At 42.2% G+C, this 25262-nt stretch overlaps 1 protein-coding gene and 1 long non-coding RNA gene across 2 annotated transcripts in view; one reads left to right on the forward strand and one right to left on the reverse strand.

Moving 5' to 3' along the window:
* LOC121603868 (protein kinase C-binding protein NELL1-like) overlaps positions 1 to 7740 on the forward strand; it is a 233413-nt gene extending 225673 nt beyond the window's left edge. The window contains exons 17-20 of the mRNA XM_041933140.1: positions 2793 to 2986; positions 5649 to 5825; positions 6204 to 6428; positions 7690 to 7740. Coding sequence (XP_041789074.1) covers positions 2793 to 2986; positions 5649 to 5825; positions 6204 to 6428; positions 7690 to 7740 — 647 coding nt within the window. The remainder of the gene's footprint in view (positions 1 to 2792; positions 2987 to 5648; positions 5826 to 6203; positions 6429 to 7689) is intronic.
* The window catches only part of LOC121603886, a 64525-nt gene continuing 41697 nt past the window's right edge, over positions 2435 to 25262 (reverse strand). Inside the window, exon 12 of the long non-coding RNA XR_006006719.1 lies at positions 2435 to 2979. This is a non-coding gene — a long non-coding RNA (uncharacterized LOC121603886). The remainder of the gene's footprint in view (positions 2980 to 25262) is intronic.

Genomic DNA, 25262 nt, shown 5'->3' on the forward strand with positions numbered 1-25262 from the left:
GGTGTGGCCACAGCATCGACCAGGCCTCACGTCCACCCAGAGGAGGTCCTCCTGCCGGATACCACCATCATTCTCTATGAGAAAACAAAACTTTATGTTGCCAAGTGTTCATAGTGTGAGCAACTTGTGCCAGAGACTCCTCATAACTGTCACGTCAATTCATGCATTTTTTCTGCTTTGGTATTTCGTTTCCTTTCCTTTCATTGCATTATTAGATATTACTACCTTGTTAGAAATAATAAGGACGCGATAAATCAACTTACCTGTACTTGTGGTGGTTAATTCTGGGTGGATGTAGCAGCTATAGTGGTGTTTTTCTTTCACATATTCAACAACTGAGTGTTTCGAATTTGTTCAATCCATTATCCAAGCCAGTTACAGCACGCACTCTGAAAAACTGAGACCTTCGTGATTTTAATCAAGTTGAACAAGTTACTGTGAGCAGAGAAAGAAACTGCAGCACAGCTCCTGTGAAACACCTCTGCAGCGGCATGTACGTCATCTTAACTCGGTTTCTTCTAAAGTCATTTTTCCAACTTCTTAGCTTTTTTCTTTGCAGTCTGAAAACTTCTACAACCTTCAGCCTTCTGTCTTGCTGTTATTGTCTCATGTCTGAGACCACATCTACTCCGTCCTTGGACATTTATTCACATGTAGTCTAGGCCTTATGGGAAATGGGGGCTGTTAAAGATGGCTAAAAAACAGAAATACTGAATAAAGAACTATATTAGATTGTTTTTTTTATTGTTTTGGTTTTTTACACGGTCCTAATCCAGACATATGAAGTGAGCCACATGATAAACTGTTCCGAGACTGAATTCATTTCTGTTATTACAAACGTCAATTGGATTTTGAGGTTTTCTTACTTCTGAAACAATATCCTGGAAAGTTCAGGCTTCACTTTGGCTCTCCACACTGGATGCACTGGACAGACAGAAGTAGTTAGTAAGTGCTTCTTGATTCTGGAGCATCAATGCAACAGCGGTGTTGTAGCTGACCACCACTGGTGACTGGGTTTACATAGAAAACAGTAGGGTGAAAGTAGAACACCTGAAAGTAACAGAGTACAGCTTATATAACTGAGAGTGCAGAGCTGAGTCTGACGTCCTGAAACGCCCAGCAGACAGAGGATTAACACTTTTGACTGCCTGATGGAAATGTTGTTCAGTGAAATTGAAATGTATCAACAGAAGAGCAGGGAGGTGTGCAAAGCCTTTTCAAACTTGCAACAGTCCCCCCAGTTTCCCATCACACTCATCACCACGTTGCTCACGGTGTGAAGGCGTGGTCAGAGTTTAACGCACAAACCAAAACATGAACTCCATTTTTTTTTAACATTTAGTTTCTGTTTTCTCAGGGCTTTGTTCATGCAACACGAGTAGCGTGCTGTCAGTGTCGCGTGGGTGTGATCGATGTCTGTAGGCAGCAGGTGCTGGCAGGGGAGAGCAGAGCTACTGATGGAGAGACTTTGGTCTTTTTCTCTCTGAACAGCTCACATTTATGAGGATAAAGAGTGTTAAATGTCATGGCTTGATAAAAGGTATGGGCAGACTTTCGCCGCCCTGCTTCCTGTGCCTTGCTGATAGAGAAAAGTAGATGAAAATGCCGCCTGTTCGTGTTGGTTCTTCTGGTTTGGAGAGAGGGAAAGTGAGACAGAAGCTGACTGAGCAGATGTGTCTCCTTCCTTTGATGATTCAACTGTATCCGCCAAGAGAATTTAGGCTATGATTGATGTGACCAAAGCTTTGATGTATGCAAGGTAAAGACAGGGAAAGAGTGTCAAATATGACCTAATTTCTACCTTCAAATTATAATGCAAATCAAACAAAAAAACAATCTGCTATCCTTTAAAAATATGCGTAGATACACAATGTGATGAATGACCAGAACCTGTAATATCCAGTATATCCACAGAGCTCATATCTATGTTACTGTTTATTTTGTACTGCAGTGCACAGCAGCATATGTGTAATGCTGTGCATAGAGGGGCTGCTACATCTAATATGTAGGAATGGATTCATACTGACTTCTGAAACACAGCTGGAAACACGCTGGGTGCTTCTCCCTAACTGACCACAACAGCCTGTAATTTCACTTCCTGCCGCTACAATAACTGAATGCTACTTGTTTGGAGGAATAATTAAAGAGACTTGAGGGCCAAAATACTAATTTGTACACAACACAAATTGTTACAAATGTAAAGCCCGATACCTGCCGGGCTCCATTGTAATGTGAGGAAATTTAATTAAAAGTAAATTTGCACCACATCTACCAGAGTTAGTAAAGGCAAATGTTTCCCTGTGCAGAGCTGGGAAAGGATGCAGTTCTGAATGTCACAATTCCTCAGGGAAAACATAATCCAGACGTTAATTATGATTAATCCATGCACATGACAGAAGTGTGGTATATGATTTAATTTTTTTTTAGGAGACAGGGTTGTGTATCAAAGTAGCTGGTCATTAATGTCACAGTAGAATTTATTCAACACCAACGTTGAAAGAATACCTTTTTGAGACGTGCAAATGTTTTTTGGCTCTGAGAAAGTTCTCGAATGTTCAATGCCACTAAAGGACTGTGCCAGTTTTACCCAATGAAACTGTGAAATAGAAAGAATTAAGATTCAGATCAGGAGGTATTTGATACTACAGGACACATTTTGGTCGGGGCCAAAAAACTGCTTCAGTACCCAAATGTACCCAAACTACATTAATTGATAACTGCCCAAAAACACTGTTTCCTCAACAAATGACACACAAGCATTTGTTTACTGTGGCTCGCTCTCTGCCTTCCAGACATCGATGAGTGCAGTTTGCAGACACACACCTGCTGGAATGACAGCGTGTGTGTGAACCTTCCGGGAGGCTACGACTGTGTGTGTACGTCCGGTCCGGGCTGCAGCGGCGACTGCCCACAGGAGGAGGGAATCAGACGCAACGGGGAGGATTGGAAACCCAGCTTTGACCGCTGTGCTATATGCTCCTGCAAGGTACAGAAGAACACACACAAATTCACTACACTTTGTAATACTGGGTGGAAATGTAAGTAGACTGTCAACATATGTGTGTGTGTGTATCATAAAGAAAACATATGGAGTATGCATTCAACAAGTAATTAACTTTAATGCGATTTTCTTTCTGCAAAGCGGTAAAATGAAAACCTCTAAAAGTTTACAAAATGTGAGTGTTTAATAGGTTGAAAGAGAACAGAAAGGGACAAAAGATCATATTTAAAATAATGAAAAGATATTTATCAAAGATCCTTGACGGCCCCTGATTTTGATCAATTCACTTAATTGCTCCTGCATGGAAAACATCTGATATATCTGCAAACTCATAAGCAGTGATAGACTGGCATGAAGTGGTGAACTGACTCAGAGACAAAGAGGCAGACACAGGAGAGAAACACGCTGAGTTCAATGAATCATTAATGAATAGAAAAAAGATTCTGAGAAAGGGCTGGTAGGAGAATCTTTCTCACTTCTCTTGCTTTCACTTCAGCAAATTAATACATCCACAAAACATGCGTAAACTGTGACAGCCTACATCTGGTGATTAACGTCACACTGACAACACGCTGGTTCAGTCACATCCTGCAGTGGTTTCCTCCGGAGGAGGCTCTTGCAGAGGAAACCAGTTCATTTAGAGATTGATGGCCATCTGAACATCAACATCCTCAGCTGCATCATTCTCTCTTGGCTCCATTAAGCCTCTGTCACCGATCAAACGTCCACTGGAAGCACAGCTGCTTTGCAAATGACTGCATTCTGTTTTCAATTTATGTTTTACACAACTTTTTTGGACTCCGGGTTGTATTGTACTGTTGCTTTGCTGACTTTTTTTTTTTTTTTTTTTTTTGGATATTACAAGTATATTGAGTAATGTTTGCAGCTCATTTATGTGTTATGTGTTAAAGTATAGTTTTTAATCACTGCATGCAGCCGTGGTCTCTTGATCCATATTTTGTAGCTGTGTTTCCTGAATAGCGTATATTAGCAGAAGGAAATCTGTAGCATTCCTTGTCATGTCTCACACTTTGGAGAAGTGACAAACACAAGAGAAAAACTAGCAGTGCTACAAGTTAATAACAAATGAAATTCAGTGTTAAATATTTATTTCATGTCAACAGCTATAAATGTAGGCATGTACATACATTCACAAGGGAATTTCCGGATTCAGACGAGGGGCGTTCTGGGAAAAGCAGACGTTGCACATGTAAGGAGCGAAGGAAAGAGACAAGTGTGAGACGCTCTGTTCACATTGGGGTAGTTCCTGATGCCTTCAGGATCCACCGCCTTGCTGGTTTTTGACACGGGATGCTCACTGAATGTAAACAGGAATCGATCTGGGTTCCAGGCACCAAGGCTGAAAACCAATGGCCTGGTGACTGTGAGGCAGCCAGGAAGTAACTGTGGTTTGTGAAGAAGAGAAAAATGGAAGGTGTTATAATTGAAGATTGCAGTTATAATTGAAGGAATACCTCATCATAGAACTGTGCTGAAAACAAGTTCCTGTTGATTAAAGTGAGTGGCACCTGCAATTATCAAATTCATCACGAAGTCGTGAAAAAAAATCAGTATAATAATGTTGTTTTGGTTAGCACAACAGTGCAGCATTAGCATGCATGCCTGGTCTTATTGCTGGCATTGAAACTAATAGTCTTCATTCATGCGTCCTGCCAGCACGGTACAATTGGCAGTAATTTCTCAGCAAGTCCAGGGCCGTAACCGTAAAGACCAACGCCACGGGAATTGGTACCCTGGGACTCAGCGGTTACTGTAGCAGGACAATATGGATCGATAAAACATTGGCTCTGTATTGCCCTTTTAATGGTATGCGGGATGATTTTATGGCTCCCATACATTTTCTAATAGCCATTTTATGTAACATTTTTACATCTCCATTACACTGTCGTCCCCGGGCCAGACAGTGCTGGCTGTGGTGAGTAAAATGGACCATAAAGTTTCCTCTGGGCAGAGACGGAGAGTCAGGGACACGGCGGCTGGGGAGGCGCCCGGATCCGGCAGATTTCTCTGCATCTGACTTTGCACCCCAGCCCAGACACCAAACTTTTGACACATTCTTGCTTCATTCGCGGCTCTGATAAATTGCTGTTAGAAAATTGAGGTTTGAGAGTCGCTCAGACACATTAAAAATCCTCTGTAGGTGTGCTGGCCTTGAATAATCTGAATGACCCAGTGTGCAAAACTGTTAACTAGCTCTCCCTAAAGGCATCCGAGACAGGTTTCAGATACGCATCATGATCCATCATAGGGGTCTTTGAATCCTTTTTTTTTTCTCTTTTTTACTGAGATTCAACATATTTGTAATTGCACTGCCTTTGTAGCTAAAAATGTGAGGCATTCAGCGGTGTCTCAAGGATTTCACTCTTCAGAGATGAAAAGGCTCTGAAATGACTTTGAGTGCATCAAGGAATCCTTAAAGTCTTCACTGTAACCAGGCTGATGAAAGCTTTTAGCAGCTGCTGAACACAGGCTGACCCACCTAGGTAATAATAAAGACACTGCGGAAGAGTGCTTTACAGCCCAGGATATGAAGTTGAAGTTTTTGTTGACACTGTTGCTTTGAAGTCAGCCACACACTGTAAGCCAGGGCAACTATCAATCCCTGACTGTTACCTCTGATGTGCAGGACGGGCAGACGTACTGCAGGAGGAGACCCTGTGACTGCGGAGACCCCGACGAGGATCTGTTCTGCTGTCCCGGCTGCGACAACAGGCCCAGCAGCCAGTGTCTGGACCAGAGCGGACGCACGCTCTACCGCAGCGGAGCGTCCTGGCTGTACGGCTGCCAGCAGTGCCGCTGCATGGTCCGTACACACAAACATGCACACATAAGCTACATGTGTTTTGCAACAGGAATTAAAGCTGACCTTCATATTGAATCCCTGAGTGAGCTGGTTTGTTAGAGGAAAAACGCAGAACCTCCTCATCAACGTGAAGCTCAGAGCTGCGCTTTGTTTAATACCTGGCCCTGATCTGCTGCTCGGCTGTGTGTGTAAGTGTTTGTGGATGACTCAGATAATTACCACCTCTCTAATTAGAGATGTGGCAACAAATCAGCGTGTGAGCTGTAACTGCAGTTGGCAGATCAGCTGATTCATACACAAAAACCAGCGCACACAGTAGCGTTTGTGTTGCCTTTCTTTGTTTTTTTATTGTCTACCTCTCTCTGTGTCTCCACGCAGGAGGGGGAGGTGGACTGCTGGCCTCTGGTTTGCCCCGTGTTGATGTGCGAGTACACGGCGGTGGCGGAGGGTGAGTGTTGCCCACGCTGCGTCGCAGACCCGTGCCTGGCCGACAACCTGTCGTATGACATCCGACAGACGTGCCAGGACCCCGCAGGCATCGTCCGCCTCAGCGGAGACACATGGCAGATGCCAAACTCACCCTGCACCACCTGCAAGTGTAAGGTAGGTCACAGCAACAGCAACCACAATGAAGGTTTGCTTTACTGTGCAGCATCCGGGTCTGATTAAACAGTGGTACGGCTAATTCAGTGCTCACAACCAATCTGGGACTGAGAATGATTTATGCTCAGTTTGCATGTTTTGAAGGTGCAATAGTGCTTTTCCATTATCTTTTTGGTGCATCCCTGCAACTAGACCATCATACAAAGTCGCAGAATCTTGAGTTCATGTTCATTTTGAAATTCCTCCATGCCTTCGTGATGTCACAGGTAATAGCAGGCATTACAGGCTACTGGCACAGAAGAAAAACTGGCACAGCGAGTTTATCTAATGTGTGCTGGAGGATGTGCGACTGCCTGTCTTCCAAGATGAATACAAAAACATTCGGAAAATCTGTCACAGATGATGTAAAGTACATTTCATCTTAAAAGCACAAAATATGCAGATCACTGTGTCAGGAACATGTCACCGTGACTCAGATCATCTCCACACACTTAGTGAAAATAATCTGTTGTTCCTCAATTCCACTTATTTTTAGCCATCGGTATTTAAATGAGCCAGAAGAAGCACATCAAATGTGTCGACCAAAAGCAAAATCAACAGCACACGTCAGGTTGATGTTGTACAGTTCAATTCAGCTCTGTTTTATTTATGTAGCAGCAAATCCCAACAAAAGTTATCCTGCCGCACTTTTTGTACAGAGCAGGAGCAGACCACACTACATGAACCGAATCAGTGGACTTAGAAAACATGCAAGTCAGAGTATCCAGCTGCTGTTGGGGCTCACAGTTCACCTTGCTGCTCTGTGATTGGTGATTGCTCCCGTAATGAGCCCATGTGCATCACCGCTGACAAAGACATAGTTTGCCGCTGACCAGCAGGAGACATCACCGAAGCTGATTATCCGAAAAAGCTGCGAGCTTGTCAGTGGAAAGACAAGCTGCTGTTCAGTTTCTCGAATTTGTCGCAACTTGGAGCCACACATCTTAAACTCTGTTCACCTCCTACTTGGAGTGGTGTCATAAATCTCAAAAGCATAGAAGACAGTCCTGAAACTGAATGACTAGACAGCACGAGTGGTCGGGGGAAAAACACAGTGTATTCTTTTGCAATTTATGTGAACTGAGCCAATAGTGGTATTAGACGTAACGTTGACATCGCAGGTTGTATCACTTTGACTGATAGATAACACTCAGCACACTATAACACAATGCAGTATATTTAATTCTCTCTATCTCTTGTCTTTTCATGCGTTGCTGCTCAGAATGGAAATGTTTGCTGCTCAGTGGATCTGGACTGCCTTCAGAACAATTAAAGCTCTTCTCCTCCTGTCCTGCTCTGCTCCTTTCACTGCGGGACTGCCACGCTCCCCCCACCCCTCCTCCATCTGACGACCCTCCCCTTGGATTTCTAAAACAGACTCACGCACACACATGTGCATGCCAGGGTGTGCACAGAAAATACAAACACACACTGGGCAGACTGGGGTGTTGAGGCTGCGCTTTTATGCCGTAACTCTGACGACAAACAGTGAGCGCGTGTGTGTGTGTGTGGCTCGGGCGGAGACTGAGGCCAGTCACCACAGTTACTGTGTTGTGTACGTGTCTTTGTGTTATTTCCATTTCACCACATGTCTTGAGGAAACCTGTTTAGCGTTACGTCTCGAGCCCCAAACCCGACACAAGTAGCTGAGTGTTCGGAGTTGTCCGAGAAAATGATTCACAGCTGGACAGATGCCGAGGTGTTTGGTCACCATGGAGGTCGTCATAATACATTTATTACCGTGGTAACCAAAAGCAGTGCGCCCTAATTTTATATGCTGTTCTGTGAAGCTATCAGGATGCAAGGTCGATATTACTGAAACAGGAGATAGCTTGATGTAGAAATAACACCTGGGAAAAGAACAAAAATGACATTTCAGTAAAAATCGCCTTTGTGGGAACAAAGTGAAAAAAAAAAACAATCTATTAAACTTAGTCTTAATTTTTAGGGATTTCAGTGCATTTATATGCTTATGGTTCTGTGGCTGAAGGTGCAAACAAATCAAGGGTGCATAACATTTCTTTACATGCTATATTAATGTTCTTAAGGCAGCACATCTCCCTCATTCCTGCATCTACACCTGACAGCCATCTGCCTCACCCACTTCAGAGACTGGACAGCGATTTATATATGTTTAATATGTCAAAAGGCCTGTTCCATTTTAAAGGGTCCTCCAAAATCTGACTCTGAAATGCCCAAAGTTGGAGGACAAAGCAAATGACTTCATTGTAACCCTCAGCATCCTACTTTGCTCCAGGCAGCATTTAAACTTGAATACTATTGTTATATAGATGGACACATCATAATTTAAATTTAAGATGCAAACATGGATATAACACTTGTTCTTTACAGCTTTAGTCTGAGGACAACCTATGTGCGGTGAACCCGATGCATTTCAGCCTGTGGTCTTTACCAAGGCCAAGGCCACAGGCTGAAATGCAGCGGTTTCATTATGAAATTGTTTCAGTACTAGAAGTGTTGCTGGAGCTTTGGTTTTTGACAAGCAGCATCTGAGCGCCGTTTGGTCTCTCTTAGGGTCGACCTTGTCATTTGCAAAGAGACGTGTAGAGAATGAAGTGCTTGTCAGACCGTCCAGCAGATCTGAAATCCACTCTCCGACACCCCTTCAACGATGATGGTCGGCCTGCATCTGACAATTTTTCTGACTCTCTGAAACACACAATCTGACGAGTACGCCCCCTTCAGGCAGTGATTGGCCAGGTGCGTGAAGGGTTGGAACTGCTCTCTCAAGCTTGGTTGTCCAAATGCATGAGTGGTTATCCCATTTTACTGTGTCTCACTCCTCTCTATGATAGCAAACCTGTTCCAAATGGATGGTAGTTGTTTCAGGTCCTTTAAGTGACCCACCTTCATGAGTCACATCCTTTGGAGAATCAAGGTTCTGAATTATGTCTTCAACACTATCCCTCAGCCTCAATATCTGCTCTCTCATTAGTTTGATTGTGAGGCCGCTACCTATAAAAACAACAGCACTGAAAAGCATGTGAAAACAACGCGATGGTGCCCAACAGATTCCAGCACTGGCCGAAGCTGTAGCGTAAATCGACAAAACTCTCGATGGGTCGGACCCCTCTGGCTTCTCAGCTCTGAACCACATACACAAAGTGGGAGTGAGAGGCATACAAAAAAAAGAGAGGGAGAGTGGGGATAATTAAAGCCATGTCACGCCAGCCTGGATTTGAGTATGCCAGGAGGTCACCGAGTGTCGAATCTGTTTACAGATGGCCGGGCTTATTAAGGCAGGGGAGTCGGGTGCTTTTCCTGCTACACTTCACACATTCACAGCTCTGACGCTGCTCTGGTCTCCTGCCTCATTCTCTCCTCCACACCTCTCTGCATTATCCTCCAGCTTGTCTCCAGAGTGCTAGCATATCCCTCAAGTGTGGTCTTTAGCACTCTGTTTGTCCATCACTATTTTTTTTTTTACTAAAATGCAAATTACTTGTTGTGGCCATGAATTGTGCTTCAGCCTGCAAATTATTCGCTGATAACAGCAGAAACCTGACATGCCAGTTTCACCTTTTGGTCAGGTGAAATCATTATTCATTCAACTTTTGTTATACAGCTTTTTATAAAACCACTTGAGAGTTAGTTTTAGGCAAGTAAAATAATTTCAGTAGGGGGATAGCTGTTTCTTTTCAAAGCTGGTAACAACAGTCAAGGTCCTCTCTACACTTTGTTCCTCTCTGGTTTTGCTGCAGACTCTCAGCATAGTTACAGGTATCAAACCTCATTTTTCCTCCTTCACGAGAATCAATTTGCTGCTTCAGAATGAAAACCAGCCTCCACAGATTCAGATAATCCTCCACAGTGAACCTGAAACCTTAATTTGGCTTCGTCAAAGTTCTTTTTCATTTCTCTGAAATGAAGTGAATCAGCTGGAGCCCTAAAACATTCCAGTATTTCCCATCAAGGTCAAGGTTGATGCTGGAAAGCCGAGTGCAGGCTCAGTTAGTTTGAGATCTGAGACAAAAACCTCGAGCAGGCATGAAGTTACGGGACTCTTCCAAGCCAATAACAGGATGCTCTTGGAGGGCACCGTGGAGACAAGTCTGAGACAGGAGATGAACAGGATCCATTGAGAGTGCAACAGGTATCTGAAGGCAAAATAAATGAGGAAGCCATGAGTGCAGGGTCACCTGTCGCGCTTTTTCGTTTAATACCGTGATCATTCCATCCAGCTGACGGTCTCTCCAAATGGAGAAATCTTTTCATCAGTACGCTACCCGCACATTAATAAACCAACAGTGTGGAACTCGTTTTAAAAACAATGCCACGATTATGAGTCTTTGAAAGTGTTGCAGTCTGCAGTAGCTGTAAAGGGAAAACTTTTAGACTTCTTTTGGAATTGGGGTGACATTGGTCTTTGGAGTTGTGAGTAAATGCCTCCACCATCTCCCTCCTGCTGACCTTCCTCTATTTAATGTCAAACTAGTTCTTGTTCCAGTCATGCTTCTGGTCCTTTACAGAAACAGCGGGAAAAGATATTTTTCTACCCTTTCATGCACCCAGCGCGTTGTTTGGACTCCCAACCGTGGTGGTCACTTCACAAACTTTTGGGAAAGGCGCACAGCGAGGCGTGCCGCCGCTCTGACCTCTCAGTCACCATGTCCTTGTGTCGTCTTTGTTCGCCACATCTGTTTGTGTCTCACCTGAGCATTTCGCCCTGTGCTCGCCTCCATTTTCACAATGCCTCTTGTAAAACTGAAACTGTCAACTGTGCACAAAGTACACACAAAAGAAAAACAAGTGATGTAAATGGTGTCTGTACCCATCGAGATTAACACAGCAATCAAAAGCAGACATTTGTACAAAAGATCAGTGAAAACAAGGTTTTCAGATTGCTCTGTTGATTGATTTGATATGAAATATGATGACTAATGTAAAACACTATTTGCAAGTCTGTGTGTAAATGTTTTTACATACTGACAACATGCTAAAATTATACAGTTTTTTAATTATCATTGTGTTCATGAATAACGTATTAATTTTAGTGGACTACTTTTCTTTTAGTGGGATAGGTTCTGTTTTGCTGTAAATACTGTGTAAAGTGAAGGGTTGTGTAAAGAGAGTAAGACTATGTGAATAATTCTCACTACAGCTTCTTAGGATCAGAGCGTTGCAAGTCGAGTGACAGAGAAGCAACATTTCTATTGTTTCTACTATTTCTTTATTTTTCTATTCTTGCCTTAACCCTTTTAGTATCTGTCATAGTTTAATGTCTTTTCACTGTTTTAGAACATTATGGATTTGACTAGCCTGTGTGTTTGTACCGATCTCTGGCTGGTGAGTGACCCTCAGCAGAAGTGGATTTTGGGAACCAGAACGAGCGTAGACCAGCGTCTGTTCCCGTCGTCTTTGCGAAGCAGACGAGGATCTTGGGCAGACTTTTCACGTTACACCTTCTTTTTTCTTTTTCCCCTCCAAAACACGTCTATATGAACTGAACTGAAAACTCTCATGAGAACGTACATGAGAAGGAGACAAAAATAGAACGATGTACACATGTAAAAAACGTAAAAAAAGAAAAAAAAAAGGAAAAAATCTAATGTTGAAAATGATAATGTTGTTCTTGATTCAGTTCCTACTAAAAAAAACAACAACAACAAGACATTGTGTTTCTCCTTTAATGTCTGACTTTTTAAAAGAAGCAGTTTTGGACCTTCTAGATCCTGATGTGCTTGTTCATGTTTTTGATAAAGGACCACGGAGGAGGAATCCCCAGGTCTGTTCTCCAGATCAGAGTGGCCAACCTAACTGTACTCAAAGGGTTAAGTGTCATTTGACTTTAAGACTGTGTCGTGATAAGAGTTTGCTGTAAAAAAAATCTTCAGTTAATAAATATTTTAGTTGTTTACTTTATTTGCTGAGAGTATTTGGCTTCTAAGTGTGACGGTGACTGCCAGCTGAACTCACGGCTTTGAATGTCGGTGAGTCTGAGGACAGGTACGGGGCACGACCGCGAGGGACGAGCAAGCAGCTCACCATCGCGCCGTCCGCCATCAGATTGAATGAAAGCAACGTTTCCAAGCCTCAGAAATGAAAGTCGATCCTAGAATCAGCATATAGTCCTGGAAAAGTCTTTCATTTTCTGCTTTTATCAATACTGCTGTTTTCAATTTCCCTCAGGAAATGTATGAAAGGGCTGCATTGCGGTAAAGATAAGTACATCCTTTTGATGCTTTAATGGAGCACTGCCGCGCTGCTAACTGGAACAGGTACAGCAACACTTTTGAAGCTACATTTTATATAATAAGCTGCACAACATAGAACCTATATCACTAAAATGCAGGTATTCCCAGTAGGAAGTTACTTAACTACATAAAACTGTCTTCATCAGTTACACAAACCTTGGTTTTTCCAATCAAATCCTGCCCTTAAAGCAGGACGATGTGACTCTTGAAAGAAATTCAGTGCACTCAGTGGTTTTGCAGCCACAGCTGAGCTTATGATGGCTAATGTTAAGGAGTGTTAGCCAACTTTAGATATATGTTGCTGTGTAACTGACATTACTGTGTCTGCTAACTTTATGGCCATTCTCTATGTTGTGCTACTAAGTTTTGCACTTTGCACAAAGACTTGCATACTTTACACACATATTCCTCTTCTTTGGATGGGCACTTTGCTGCCTATGCATACGATACATTTGACTATCAGTTATAGATTTACAATCTCTTCCTCAGTATAGTCTTATTTTAACAAATCAAAAGAAAATAAACTCAGGGAGTTGAACAAACAAAGAACAACAACTAAACAAATACAAGAGTTTACAGCCACACCAGGGCCTGTTAAATGTTATTAATGGAATGCTGACAATGCTAATATCCTAAAGTTTAGTATGGATGTCCCCAGAGCGATGCAGCAGTGTGGCTAAAAAGGCTGTGGACACTGTTGGCGAGTGAAACATTCATAAATGCATAATTCAGTCTGACCTGGGTTCAACTTGATCACTCAGTTTGTGTTTTAGCAGCCTAAACCACCAAATACACAATAATATATACACAAATACATACATGGCATGCAGGATGCGAGCCCAGTGTCAAAAACCTGTACACTGCATGTCCAACCAAGCCTGACCTCTCCCCTTCACACATCGCACAGGAGCGTAAGTTAAGCAGCAATACACATTTCCTAAAAAATATGTTTATGTATAGTATTATGATTATTCTTGCAACTACACCTCACACGCCGGTCTTCTAGATGAACTGTGCATACAGTCCAAATTCAGCTCAACATATTTGGTGTCATCATATTATGAAAATACAGACCTGCAGGCTGTTTTACGAGCTGGGTGTAAATTCGAACTTAAACTAGTTCTAAGGTAAATTATTCTATATTTTTTATGTATAAGCATAAGTTTTGACTTATGCATTACTAAAATAATGCACCACGGAGTTAAATTACAGCATACCGTAACACAACTGTAACAACCTATTAATTACAATATGCCCTTAGGATGGATATATTAGCATAAAATGTCACAGAATTAGACTCACTAATCATAAAACAGCATCATTGTGTGCCATTTTGCAACACAGTAATCCCGTAGAGACCTAATTTACTGATACAGTTCAATATTGATCTAGGTTACAACAATGTGCTACGATGCCAAGTTGTTCATGCCAGCCAGACAGCTAATGCACACGGTTACCATGATGGAGTCTTTGATCATTGACTGGCCACTTGTCTTAGCTGAGTCTGATATCTACAACAGATTTGATGTTGCTAAGATAAACTACTGATTTTGTGCAATGAATCGAGAACACACACTTCTAATATTATACAGGACCAATATGTCGTCGGTCCCAACGCGTTTCCATGAGCATCTGCTTACTGCAGATCAGCATGAATGTCTTTATCTTGGATGGTGAATTGAGATGCCTCTGGGGAAGACACGCTGTCTCATGAGCAGCACTGAGGAGGGTTCAGTCAATTAACCTGCTGTCAGTCAGCTGTAAAGCAAGTGCTCTGTTCTCTCCTCTCTGTCTGTCCCGGTCATGGTGAGTGGTGGCCCCTGCGCTCCCTGTCCGTCCCGGCCCCTGCTCTCTCTTGGCCGGGGCCGGCTCGACCCGAAGGTGCTTACCATTCATGGGCTGGAACCTCGGAGGTCGCCACAGAGGTGATGGAGCGACTCCCTCAGCAACAACTCTCATCTACTGTATGGATGTAGAGGGAGAGGACTGGGGGAGGAGAAGGGGGGTACAGCTAACATCTATGCATGAATGGACGGACTTAACAGAGCACAACTGAAAATTGCTTTTCAATCAGCTCTAATTTAACTTTAAGAGATGTCTTAGTCTTCCTGATAGATTTGTTGGGGTACAACAACAGAGCTGAGACAGCAGTTTGGCATCGGTTCAGCAAAACAGAAAGTAACTTCAGCAGCCCCCACCCTCTACCTCCTCCTCCACCCGCCACTTCCTCCTCCTCCTGCCACCAGCAGTCTAATCGATCAATTTCTCCTCTTTCTATTGACATTTCATGAAAACCCCGGGCAGACGAATTGAAATGCAATACAAGTGCTCCACCTCAGGCTGAGAATTAATACATAAACTATGTGCATATTGCTCACGTTAATACAACGAGTATTAAGCTGCTTAAATGCCTTATCGACACCCTGGCCAATCAATGGGTGTGTAATTAAAGAGTGTAGCTGAGCCAGTGACAAGGCGAGCCACACCGCCACTATCGACCTGTGGTCAGATGGAGCAGCTAAGTGTTTATTTAACCCAGTGTCCTGGTGTGTGTGTGTGTGTGTGTGTGTATGTGTGCTTAATGCATTTGCATGACCTGGTGACCCTCCCTGCTCGTCTAATTTTGATTTGATTGAAAGTCATGCCTAATTTTTGGATGTCACACCATATTTGAAGCATGAAGAATGAAATACATCAATAATAACAATTACAAATATGAATTACTCATTCCATGTTCAAGCAACTGTGAAACCAGAATAGCAGAAACAGAGATTGTTTTCTGCTAATGGCAAAAGGGTGCTTAGCATATCTAAAGGTGTTTAATGTATTGATGTTCACAGTCTGCTGCAGGAGAGGCCTGAACCAGCATATGAATGAACTTCCTACTTGGACTTTTATTCCGCCATTGATGGAGCTCTTCCCTCTTCTTTGTAAAGTGCAGATCTAAAGAGGTTGTCTGAATATACCAATAGATGTGAAAATGAATGATTTCTTTTAAATAAGCGTGGGCAGTTCACCATCCCAGAATATGAATTTTTCATCGGGCTCCCAAAAGGATGAATAAGGTGGAGAAAAATGAGACAGAGCTGTGAGAGATCTAATAGAGATACATAGAGAACTGTAAGGCAGTGTGTGCATTAACAGACTGTGCTGAAACACCCAAGTGAGGATGTCTGACCGTGTCTAGAATCACTTTGCCTGTTATGTTTGTATGTTTGAGTTTTCCACTGGATGAACACACATATATCATGTCCAGGTATTTACTGCTCACCGTTGAGTCATTATCGCTGTGTATTAGCATTTTTTAAAACTACTCACAAAGTGTTTTAAAGGCCCTCTAAAGCACTTAAAGAGAATTCATTAAATGTTGTAAAACTGTAAACTGCAAAAGGGAAAGCAGTAAAAAAGATTTGACAAGATTTTACCAAGAATTAAAAGATTTAAGGAAAAAGCTCAGACGGTATATGAAGGGAGTTTTTGTTTTGTTTTGTTTTGCTTTATGATTGGACTGGTACAAAGCCAATCTTACGGATGCAGGCAAATTTAAGGACCTACAGATTAAGAGGTGTGAAATGTAGTCTGGACTCAAGCCTTTAACTACTTAATAAATGATTAGTAAAACTCAGATTCCAAAGAAGTTGTGACGCTGTTTAAAAGGTGAATAAAAGCTGAATCATTTGCAAACGAACTGTTTACCGACAACTGTTTTCTAAAGTGTCCCTGAGTCCATGTAGTAATATCTTTAAATAATCAAGAGTTCACAAAGTGGTGAACCTCCATCCTTGCTTGTCAATCATGATACTATCACCTGTTATCAAATTGTTTACCTGTGGAATGTTCCAAACAGGTGTTTCTGCAGCATTCCACAACTTTACCAGCCTTTTCTTGCTCCCAACGTGTTTGAAACATGTTGCTGCATGATATTCAGAATAAGCAGATATTTACAAAAATCAATGAAGATGATGAGATCAAACATAAAACATATTGTCTTTGTAACCTTTTCTGTACTGTTATATATCAAAAAAGATTAGCAAAGGAGCACATTCTGTTTTATTTATGTTTTACACAGCGTCAACTTTTTTGGAATCGGGGCTGTACAAAGTTAAAGCTGCATTAATTAAATTCTGTCCACCAGGGGGCAGCAGGATATTAAAACAAGCAGACAGATGCCCAGCCAACAACACGCAGCTATGGCTAACATGTTAGCAAACAGTTTGATAACTAGCATTCATTTGAAGTTGTGTTTCTGTCCACCTGACAAATGGAAGTCTCCCTCACTCTCCTTTTAACTCTGGTTTTGTCTCCACCTTCTGGGTAAAATACAGTAACTGGCACCTTAAGGTGCGAGATCTTCTTTCTTTTGGCTACTAACTTTGTCTGTCTGCAGTTTTCTACTCTATTGTCATTTCTCTCCACATGCACTCCAACATGTGAAGAACACACACCTGAACACAGTTTGCTAAAAGGCAGTCTGAGGAATCTGGGAAATCCTTGAACATCGGATTACCGATTACACTATAAGAGTGTCCATGGAAGACCTTTCTCTTCAACATAGTAAAGGCAACAGGATAGTCTTTTGTGTAATTTGGTGGACTGGATCCTAAATTTAAGTGCCTGTAAACGTGCCAGAATTGGCCATCAGGGTGGTTTTGGGATGCCTCGTCTGGCTGGAAACAACTTGAGAGGCGAATAAAAACCAATTAAACCATCAACCGTCGGCCTGCGCCACGACCTTCACACACCCGCTCTGACCAGCATCATTAATTTTCTGTCACAACTTATTAACTGATAACATTTATCAATTAAGCAAACAGATTTAAATTAAAGAGGGCAGGCAGCCCAGAGGCACAGCCGTCCACAAGTGCCAGGCCCATTTAGAAAAAAAAAAATACTAGGCATAAATGAATTCTTGAAAAGACCTTGTGTACAGTATCAGGAGGTGTCAGCAGATGTGCTGGTCTCTAATGTGCTTGTTTATCACCGTGTATAGAGACTGCGGATAATCAGTCGAGCAGGCAGCTGGCCTTTATTAAGAAAACATGCATTCACAATCGGCTGTTCAACAGCTCGAGGCTCTGTTATCCCCTCAGAGGCTGCTTATGAGAAAAGGCAAGTTCAAATAGAAAAATCCCTCAGAATCTGTTTTAGTTTCCCACTTCATGTCATGAAAAACAGCACTTGAACACATCTCATGTCTACCATCATTAATACAGGCTAAAATAGAGGTCTCTAAATCTGCAGTTGCAAAGTTTAAGTTCATATTTAAGTAGAAAGCTTATTATGTAAATGCAGACCTAAATGGATGCTGTTTCTCATTTAAACATTAAGCTTATGTTACACCAGTACCACACAGCTCCTTCAAAAAATAACTAAAAAAGAAAAAGAAAAAAAAGATTGCATAACACGGAATAATTACATCTAATTATACATTCCCCCAACTCGCTGTGTCCCACTATATCTGTGTTTTTGTGATTCATTTTCCGCCGACTGTGCTGTGAAATCCTTAATCTAGGCCGAGGAGACAAACTGGGCCATATGTGGATGATCAATAGACCTTCAGCGATAACCTGACAGATTCTTATTAGACGTGACGGGCTGCAGCCTCCGGCCCTGCCATTATATTCATCTGCACTCGCACTGACTGACTTTGAATATTTGGATGTGAACAAAGCAGACCGTGACAGCATCCGTCCTGAACCACCTGACTGCAGAAGTCTTCATTTCCTGAAGAGACTAACGTTTCCTCCGTGTGCCAGCATTAGACCGTGGTGATGTAGGGTGATTTCCACTAAATGCAAAGAGGCTTACGGCGTACAGGTGAAAAGAAGAAACAGGTATGTAGGACTTTACAGACATAGTTAAAGGATCAGTTCAAGAAAAACACAAAAATGCAGCAAGGTACTTCTGCATCAATCCCAATACAATTATTATGACAAAGCCATCTCATCAAACGTCATTATGAACAGTTTTATTGGAAATACCATAGTTCCAATTAAACCTGGCAGCAGAACTTTCAGAGGCTGACATCTCAAAACCTTAGCACTTTAAGAAATAGTTTGACATTTTGGGAAATGAGATGATTGTCCAGTCTGATGTCTGGATGGAAGCTGGGTTGAAGCTACAGCCAACATTCGATTATCTTAGCTTAGCATAAAGACTAGAAACAGGGGGAAACAATTAGCCTGGCTCTATCACTTTATATGGTACCTTGTTCATTTATTCAGCAAAGATTTATGGCAGAGAAATAGTTCTGGACAGACCAACCAATCTGTTCCCACTCTCCTAGAGCAAAGATATATGAGTATCTACTACTGTACTTGTAAAGACATCTAGACCAGTGAAAACTGCTACTGCAATGAGATTTTGTCAGCTCAGCTATGCTAAATACACACGGGAGCTGTGGCTAGTTTATTTTATTTCTTGTGTAGAAAACATTAATTTAAATATGACCTTCATTATTTTTTAAACATGACCTCAACTTTGAGCAAATGACAATTGTCTGAAAATGATTTTAAAAAAAGAAAAAGTAATTATAACTCGTTTTGGCTCCCAATTATAAAACCATAAGATAGTAATAATTGCAGTGTATTTATGCATTTATATATTTGATTAAAGTATGTTTGGAGAAAATAACCTTTAGTTGTAAGTTTGTTTTTTGTTTTGTTTTTTCTCTTGGACTCAGTTTTGATATTTGCATCATGTATAGTTTTGCCTTTAAATAAACTGAATGAATTTGACATGATTTATTTCATGAATTATTTACTGCAAATGCTTCATATGCCGTTTTTATGTATATTTGAGTATTCTGAGACACTTTAAATGACCTTACAGTAATTAAATATTAGAATAACTATTGTCATATGAAAAAAAAAAAACACCTTTCATTGATCCAAATTCTCTAAAAAACAGCTTTTATCACATGTAAATCATCTGCATGTCTGTGTGGTCTTGTGCACGTACACATTCTGATTAAACACTGAGTAATTATTCATTATGAGCACTGGTGTCAGGATTATGGTGCTAAGAAACATGACACCCCTGTGTGTGTGTGTGTGTGTGTGTGTGTGTGTGTGTGTGTGTGCTCCTGAGAAGGCAAAGGTCTGCTCGGTAAATATGACTGGAACAGATAACATGACTCTCATTTGGTAATGAGACAGGAAGGAATGTTAAGAGAGCCCTGGGAGAAATATGTAATGAAGCATTGTTTGTGGGATGGGAATACACAGGAGCACACACACACAGGTAATGAAGCATTGTGGGGGGTTGAGCCTGGTTGAGGCTGATAACATCCCGTTGTGCCCGATGGAGGACAATGGGCCGTAAAAATGGAGCCACACCGTCTGTGCACCAAACTCTACCATCAACACACACAGACACACACACACGCACACACACACGATGGATGGATGGATGTACCGGAAAGTGCCGCTGAAAGATAACGAGTCAGCCTGAAGAGGTCTCGCTGTTGTGCCGCTCTGTTCCTGGGCCAACATTGATCATCACCGGCGTCGACCCCCGAGCCCCAATGCATCCCACCTTCTAGTTTAATTAAAAAATGCATTTTCATAAGAGGAGATCCGGGGGGATCTCAGTGGGAACGAATACATATGGACACCTTCCAGAAAAAAAATAGTTAAGGTGGCATATAAATGTTGTCTTGTGGAAGTGCTGCTTAGATGGCTGAGTGATTTCTCTTCCTTTTTGTTATCCTCTGATGATTGTTGCAAAAGATTAGCGCACTGTTTCCCATACTTTGCTAGTGTTCCGGAGGTGTATTCGATGCGGGTAGTTAATTATATGCTGAGTGGGTTAGCCAAGGCAGACTGGTAAAACTCCCATTTGGCTTTTGTTTCCAACATCATGCTCTTGTCTTTGCGTCTCGTAGCTCTCACACAGGCAGAGCAGAGTGGGAGTGTGGATCAACTTGCAACACAAATGAAATTGAATGTTTTATCTAGGTGAGCAGATGGAGAACACTCCCTGGAAACTGATGGCACCTCAGTGTGCACTGTAGTCTAGACAGAGTTCTTACCAGCAGCGAGGGTTCAGAAATTATTATGTGGTTTGTTATGTTTGGAACGGCTGTTTTGTTTGCTGGAATAATGAAGTGATATTGATACGGCTCAGGCAACAGAGAAATACGAGTACTGGAAATGGATTCTAAGAGTCAATTAACCCTGGATAGATGGGGGTTGTAATGCACTTGCTTCCAGACGCCAGTCTTGAATTTTGGATCACATGCAAAGGAAGCCTGAGGAAGAAGGTCTGCTTTCCATTATGAAAAGGCTGGCATCCATTTCCCTGAGATAATTTCAATTATGTGAAATAAGCAAGGAATATTTGAATTAAAAACGAGTCTCGGATGTGGTGAAGTCAAGAATAAAAATTGCAGCAGGAGAAAAAGTAGAGGAAGTACATGATGCATTCGAGCCTGTTTGTGCTGCTGTGTTGCTGAATTCTGTAACCTGACAAATAGCCAGCTCAGTTTGACAGAGAGTGTTCTGCTGTGACCCAGACATGTGCCGTTTCATGCACGACTATGGTCAGTCACAAACAGCAGAGGGAGCAGCTTGTGAATGTTATTCTTCCTGTTTCTCAGCTATCGTCTGTTCGTAATGAGACATGCAGGTCGACACTAACTCTTCAGGATGCTCCACACTGTTCATCAGCCCGTCTGTATCGGTATTCCTGGCATCTACCCGCACACACCCATCACAATCTGGGGCTGCCACCCCTCCAGCCAGGTGCCAAATGCTGTGGCCTGGTTTACAGACAATCTGCAGCCCAGCAGGAGGTGGTGTGAAGAGTGCTGCAGAGTCCCTGTGAGACTGACCTACAGGGGACAAACCCTCTGCAGCATTCAGGCTGAATTCCACTCCGCTCTCATATCTACATGGTTGTCATTAGTTACGAAAAGTAGGGTAGTACATCCTGATTGTGTTAGATATTCTACAGATTGAGCAAAAGGTGGAAGATGGGGCTCATGTGACTAAAATAAGTTTAACAATTACATAAAATACTAATATTAAGTCTGATGTTCTGATGTGCAGATGATGTTCTTCTGTCTAACCCACGCTGATTCACTTTTTTGCCCTTTCTAATTACAGACCCCAAGGCTCAAAAGTCCAATAAAAACAAATACATATTAAGATGCCTTTTAAAAGATACACTGATTTGTTTTTAAAGGAGGCTGGACTGTGACAGAGTCGGTCACATACCGGGAGAGGAAATCCTGCCTAAATTTGAATCATAATGCTTTGTTACCACAGTTAACCTGAGCAAACCTGTGAGAAAGGCTAAATATGAGAGTACCTACTCAAAAACCAAGCCAACCTACAGACGAGCAGTCCACTAACCCTGGCAGACGTGGAGAAGTCAGTGGAGAATAGCAGTACAGTCAAACTACCTGTCCAACTCTCTGCTAACCGAGCAACTACAGACCAGCATGGTGTGACAATTCAACACATTGAAAAGTCACTCAATGACATGCAAACCAGACCGGCAACCCTTAAGTACACTTGCATAGCCTGCTCCAAAGAGAAGGAGGCCCTCAATCTTAAGGCAGACCAACCAAACACTTTCATGGAGGTATTTCTGAAAGAAATGTTTGGTAGAGGCCTTTCCTGCTCCTGCAGCTGTCGTCACACCCATTCATTGCACGGATCCACTACTCCTACAGAAGGCTAGGTCTCCCTCTTTCTGTGGATCTGAAATACACATCTACTCCGAGCGCAGCGTAGGAGCAGCGTACTCTGCGGTCAAGTCACAGTTGAGAAGGCTCCAATTCAGCAACAAGAATGGACACAAATTGTTTTTTTCTTCACTCAGAGAAGTTTCCACCTTTCTTCAAAGCAGACAGTTGATGATGAAAAAGGGTAATTTCAAGTGGCATTACAGCTTCAAACATGCTAAACTGGATGAGCTGCAATGACAAATGCTCTTGGATAAAGGTTAAATGCTTTTTGGTGGAGTTTAGATGCCCAACAAGCAGCTTTCACCAGACCACTTCTGACAGAGACAATGCTATGCAGGCAAGTTTTGTGATGAGTGAGCTAACCACTAAGAAGCTGAAAACCAGGAGGAGAAGTTGTGAAGGAGCGCATTGTTGCTGCAGAGCTACTAGCAAAATTGTTCCAAAGTGTCTGTTTGTCTGGAATTATTCATTAGAGATATTAGAGAAGAAGGAAAACTAACAATTCAGCAATAGCACCTATCTGTGTGATTTGGGCTTAATGGTGGACATTACCAGGAACATCTCAGAGCTGAACCTCAAGCTCCAGCTCCCACAGCTACACTAAAGCCAAGTGTGTTAAGACAGTGTTGCAGCTTGAGGTGTTTTGGCACCCAATATGAGTTACATGTATGTGTGAATAAGTATGGTCACAGTATGTTTTACACTCCCACTGTGCAACGCTGGTCGGATGTGACATTGCATGAATTCAGCCAGTATGAAACCTTCAGGATCCAAGTGGAGAAAGAGGAGGGGGAGTCAGACCACAGCATATGACATTTACTGGCCTTTGGCTTCACTGTCAGACACTTCACAAGAGAGACTACTGAAGCCAGAATATGCATGAAATCCCACACACACAGATTTTAAAAAGCATTTCCTAACCTTGGGCTGAAGCTCAACATGTGGTTGATATAGAGCGTGCCTGCATTATATTTCTACATCATAAAGAGTTATGTGAGCAAAAAGGAAGTAAAAACAGTATTCTCAGCTGATTCTCGCAAGTTAGCTGGTGGTTAATCAACAGCAAATCAGACTGGAGATTGGATAATGCTTTGCTTTTTATAATCAATAACATTGCAGTTAATTGAGTGTTTGCATCAGAATAAAAAAAAAAAATTCTGTTTGTCTTTATTAGTATCGGTTTCTATCGACTATTCTTGATTAATCAAGAATTAAATAATTCAGAAAAGGATCTCAGGAACAGTCAGTAGTTTCAATACATTATTTTTACATTCTCCCACATTTAATTTAAAATGTCATGTCAGCACATACGTGCTTATGTAAGCAGCGATCTCTAAGATCTCTCTGCTGCAGCAGCTTTGTGACTTCAGTGAATTTACTGACTGTCTTTTCCTTTTGTTTACTTTCAACTTCAGGTCTTGGTGTGACGGTGATTATGTCCATTTATGTTACAATATTGTCTGTCGCATAATGGTTCCTTAAAATTGAGCACGACTCCCTGCTTCTACCCATGTCTCCAAACAATAATTCATCTCACTGCATGAGCATAAATAAACACAATCACTCCCTCCTTACAGCACGATGCCAGACCCCACTTCTGGACAATCTAACTCATCAAAGGTTTGTCGTGCATGCTCATAAATCTTATACAGTCAATGAATAATATGTACATGAACTAACAACGTCTCAACAAAGTAATGCAAATATTGTGATGCTCCAGCAAAGGCAGACTTGTGTTCATTGGGAAGGTAGCGAGAAGGCTTATTAACGCAGTCTATGTGAGAAGCCGTGAGGATGAGAGGGAGATGTGGGATAGAGAAGGCCAAAAACAGTTTTCAGCCCAACAGAAACAAACAAACAGCCTTGGTACAAGAGGACACAGGGTTGGCGACAGACTGATTTCACCCAGCTGCCGCTAGCTGACCCTGCAGTGTGCAGCCTGTCCTACTCCGGCTGCACACAACTGACTTTTTTTGCTAAATTTGTGGGCAGGGTCGCCAACTTCTACCGGTGCAAGCACAAACTGGCCACAGATGGAGAGCGGCGGTGTTATTTTGTTGAAGCGTGTTTTGTTTAGTAATAGTAACTCATGTTTGATTGCACGAGAGACTGAAATACCTAAACATCCAGCACTGCTCACGAGTCTCTGATGCTGCTCATTCTGGAGACAAACATCCAAATTTCGTATCAGTCACGCAGTCACGTGCAATCCAATTTAAAAAGCACTAAATTCACTTGCTCTAAATTAGCAATGCGGTGACAGTTCATTCAAAGCTTTGCACCTGACAGGCTGCACTTACACCACATTTTCAAAAGCTTAGAGAAAAGGACTTCTGCCGCTTAATCAGCATTACTGGATAAATACTGGATGTCTCGGATCATCGGCAACAATAAATGTGTGGCCCCAGAGTAAATGATACGTAAATTAACACCTGTAATGCCACCTTTTTGCCAGCCCACGAATATTCCTCTAGATCTGCTCCTGCCCCACAGAAGTTTTGCCACTCTGTCGGCATGTGGTTCAGATTTGAGCCATTTCCACCTCCGCCCTTAGCTCTCATTCAGTAAATAACATGGCCCCTTCTGTGGTCTGAATGCCTCTTAACACCCTGCAATCCTGAACAGCACTGGACAGAGAAGCGAGAACAGAAGACGAACACTCTGTCGCAAAGGTATGATGCTTCATGAAGTGCCAGAGCAGCCTAAGATGAGGAGAGGAGAAGAGGAGTCAGTCTTTGGTTTGTCCTTTATATTTTCTCAGTAGAGGAAATCTACACAACATGCAGCGTCTCAAATGAACACCTGATGGTCAAAGCTGGCTTTGATAAATCATGTATATTCTGACCACAAGCCAGTAAAATCACAACGAAAAGAAAGACGCCGAAT

This window comes from Chelmon rostratus, chromosome 1 (assembly GCF_017976325.1).
Source record: "Chelmon rostratus isolate fCheRos1 chromosome 1, fCheRos1.pri, whole genome shotgun sequence".
NCBI lineage: Eukaryota > Metazoa > Chordata > Actinopteri > Chaetodontiformes > Chaetodontidae > Chelmon > Chelmon rostratus.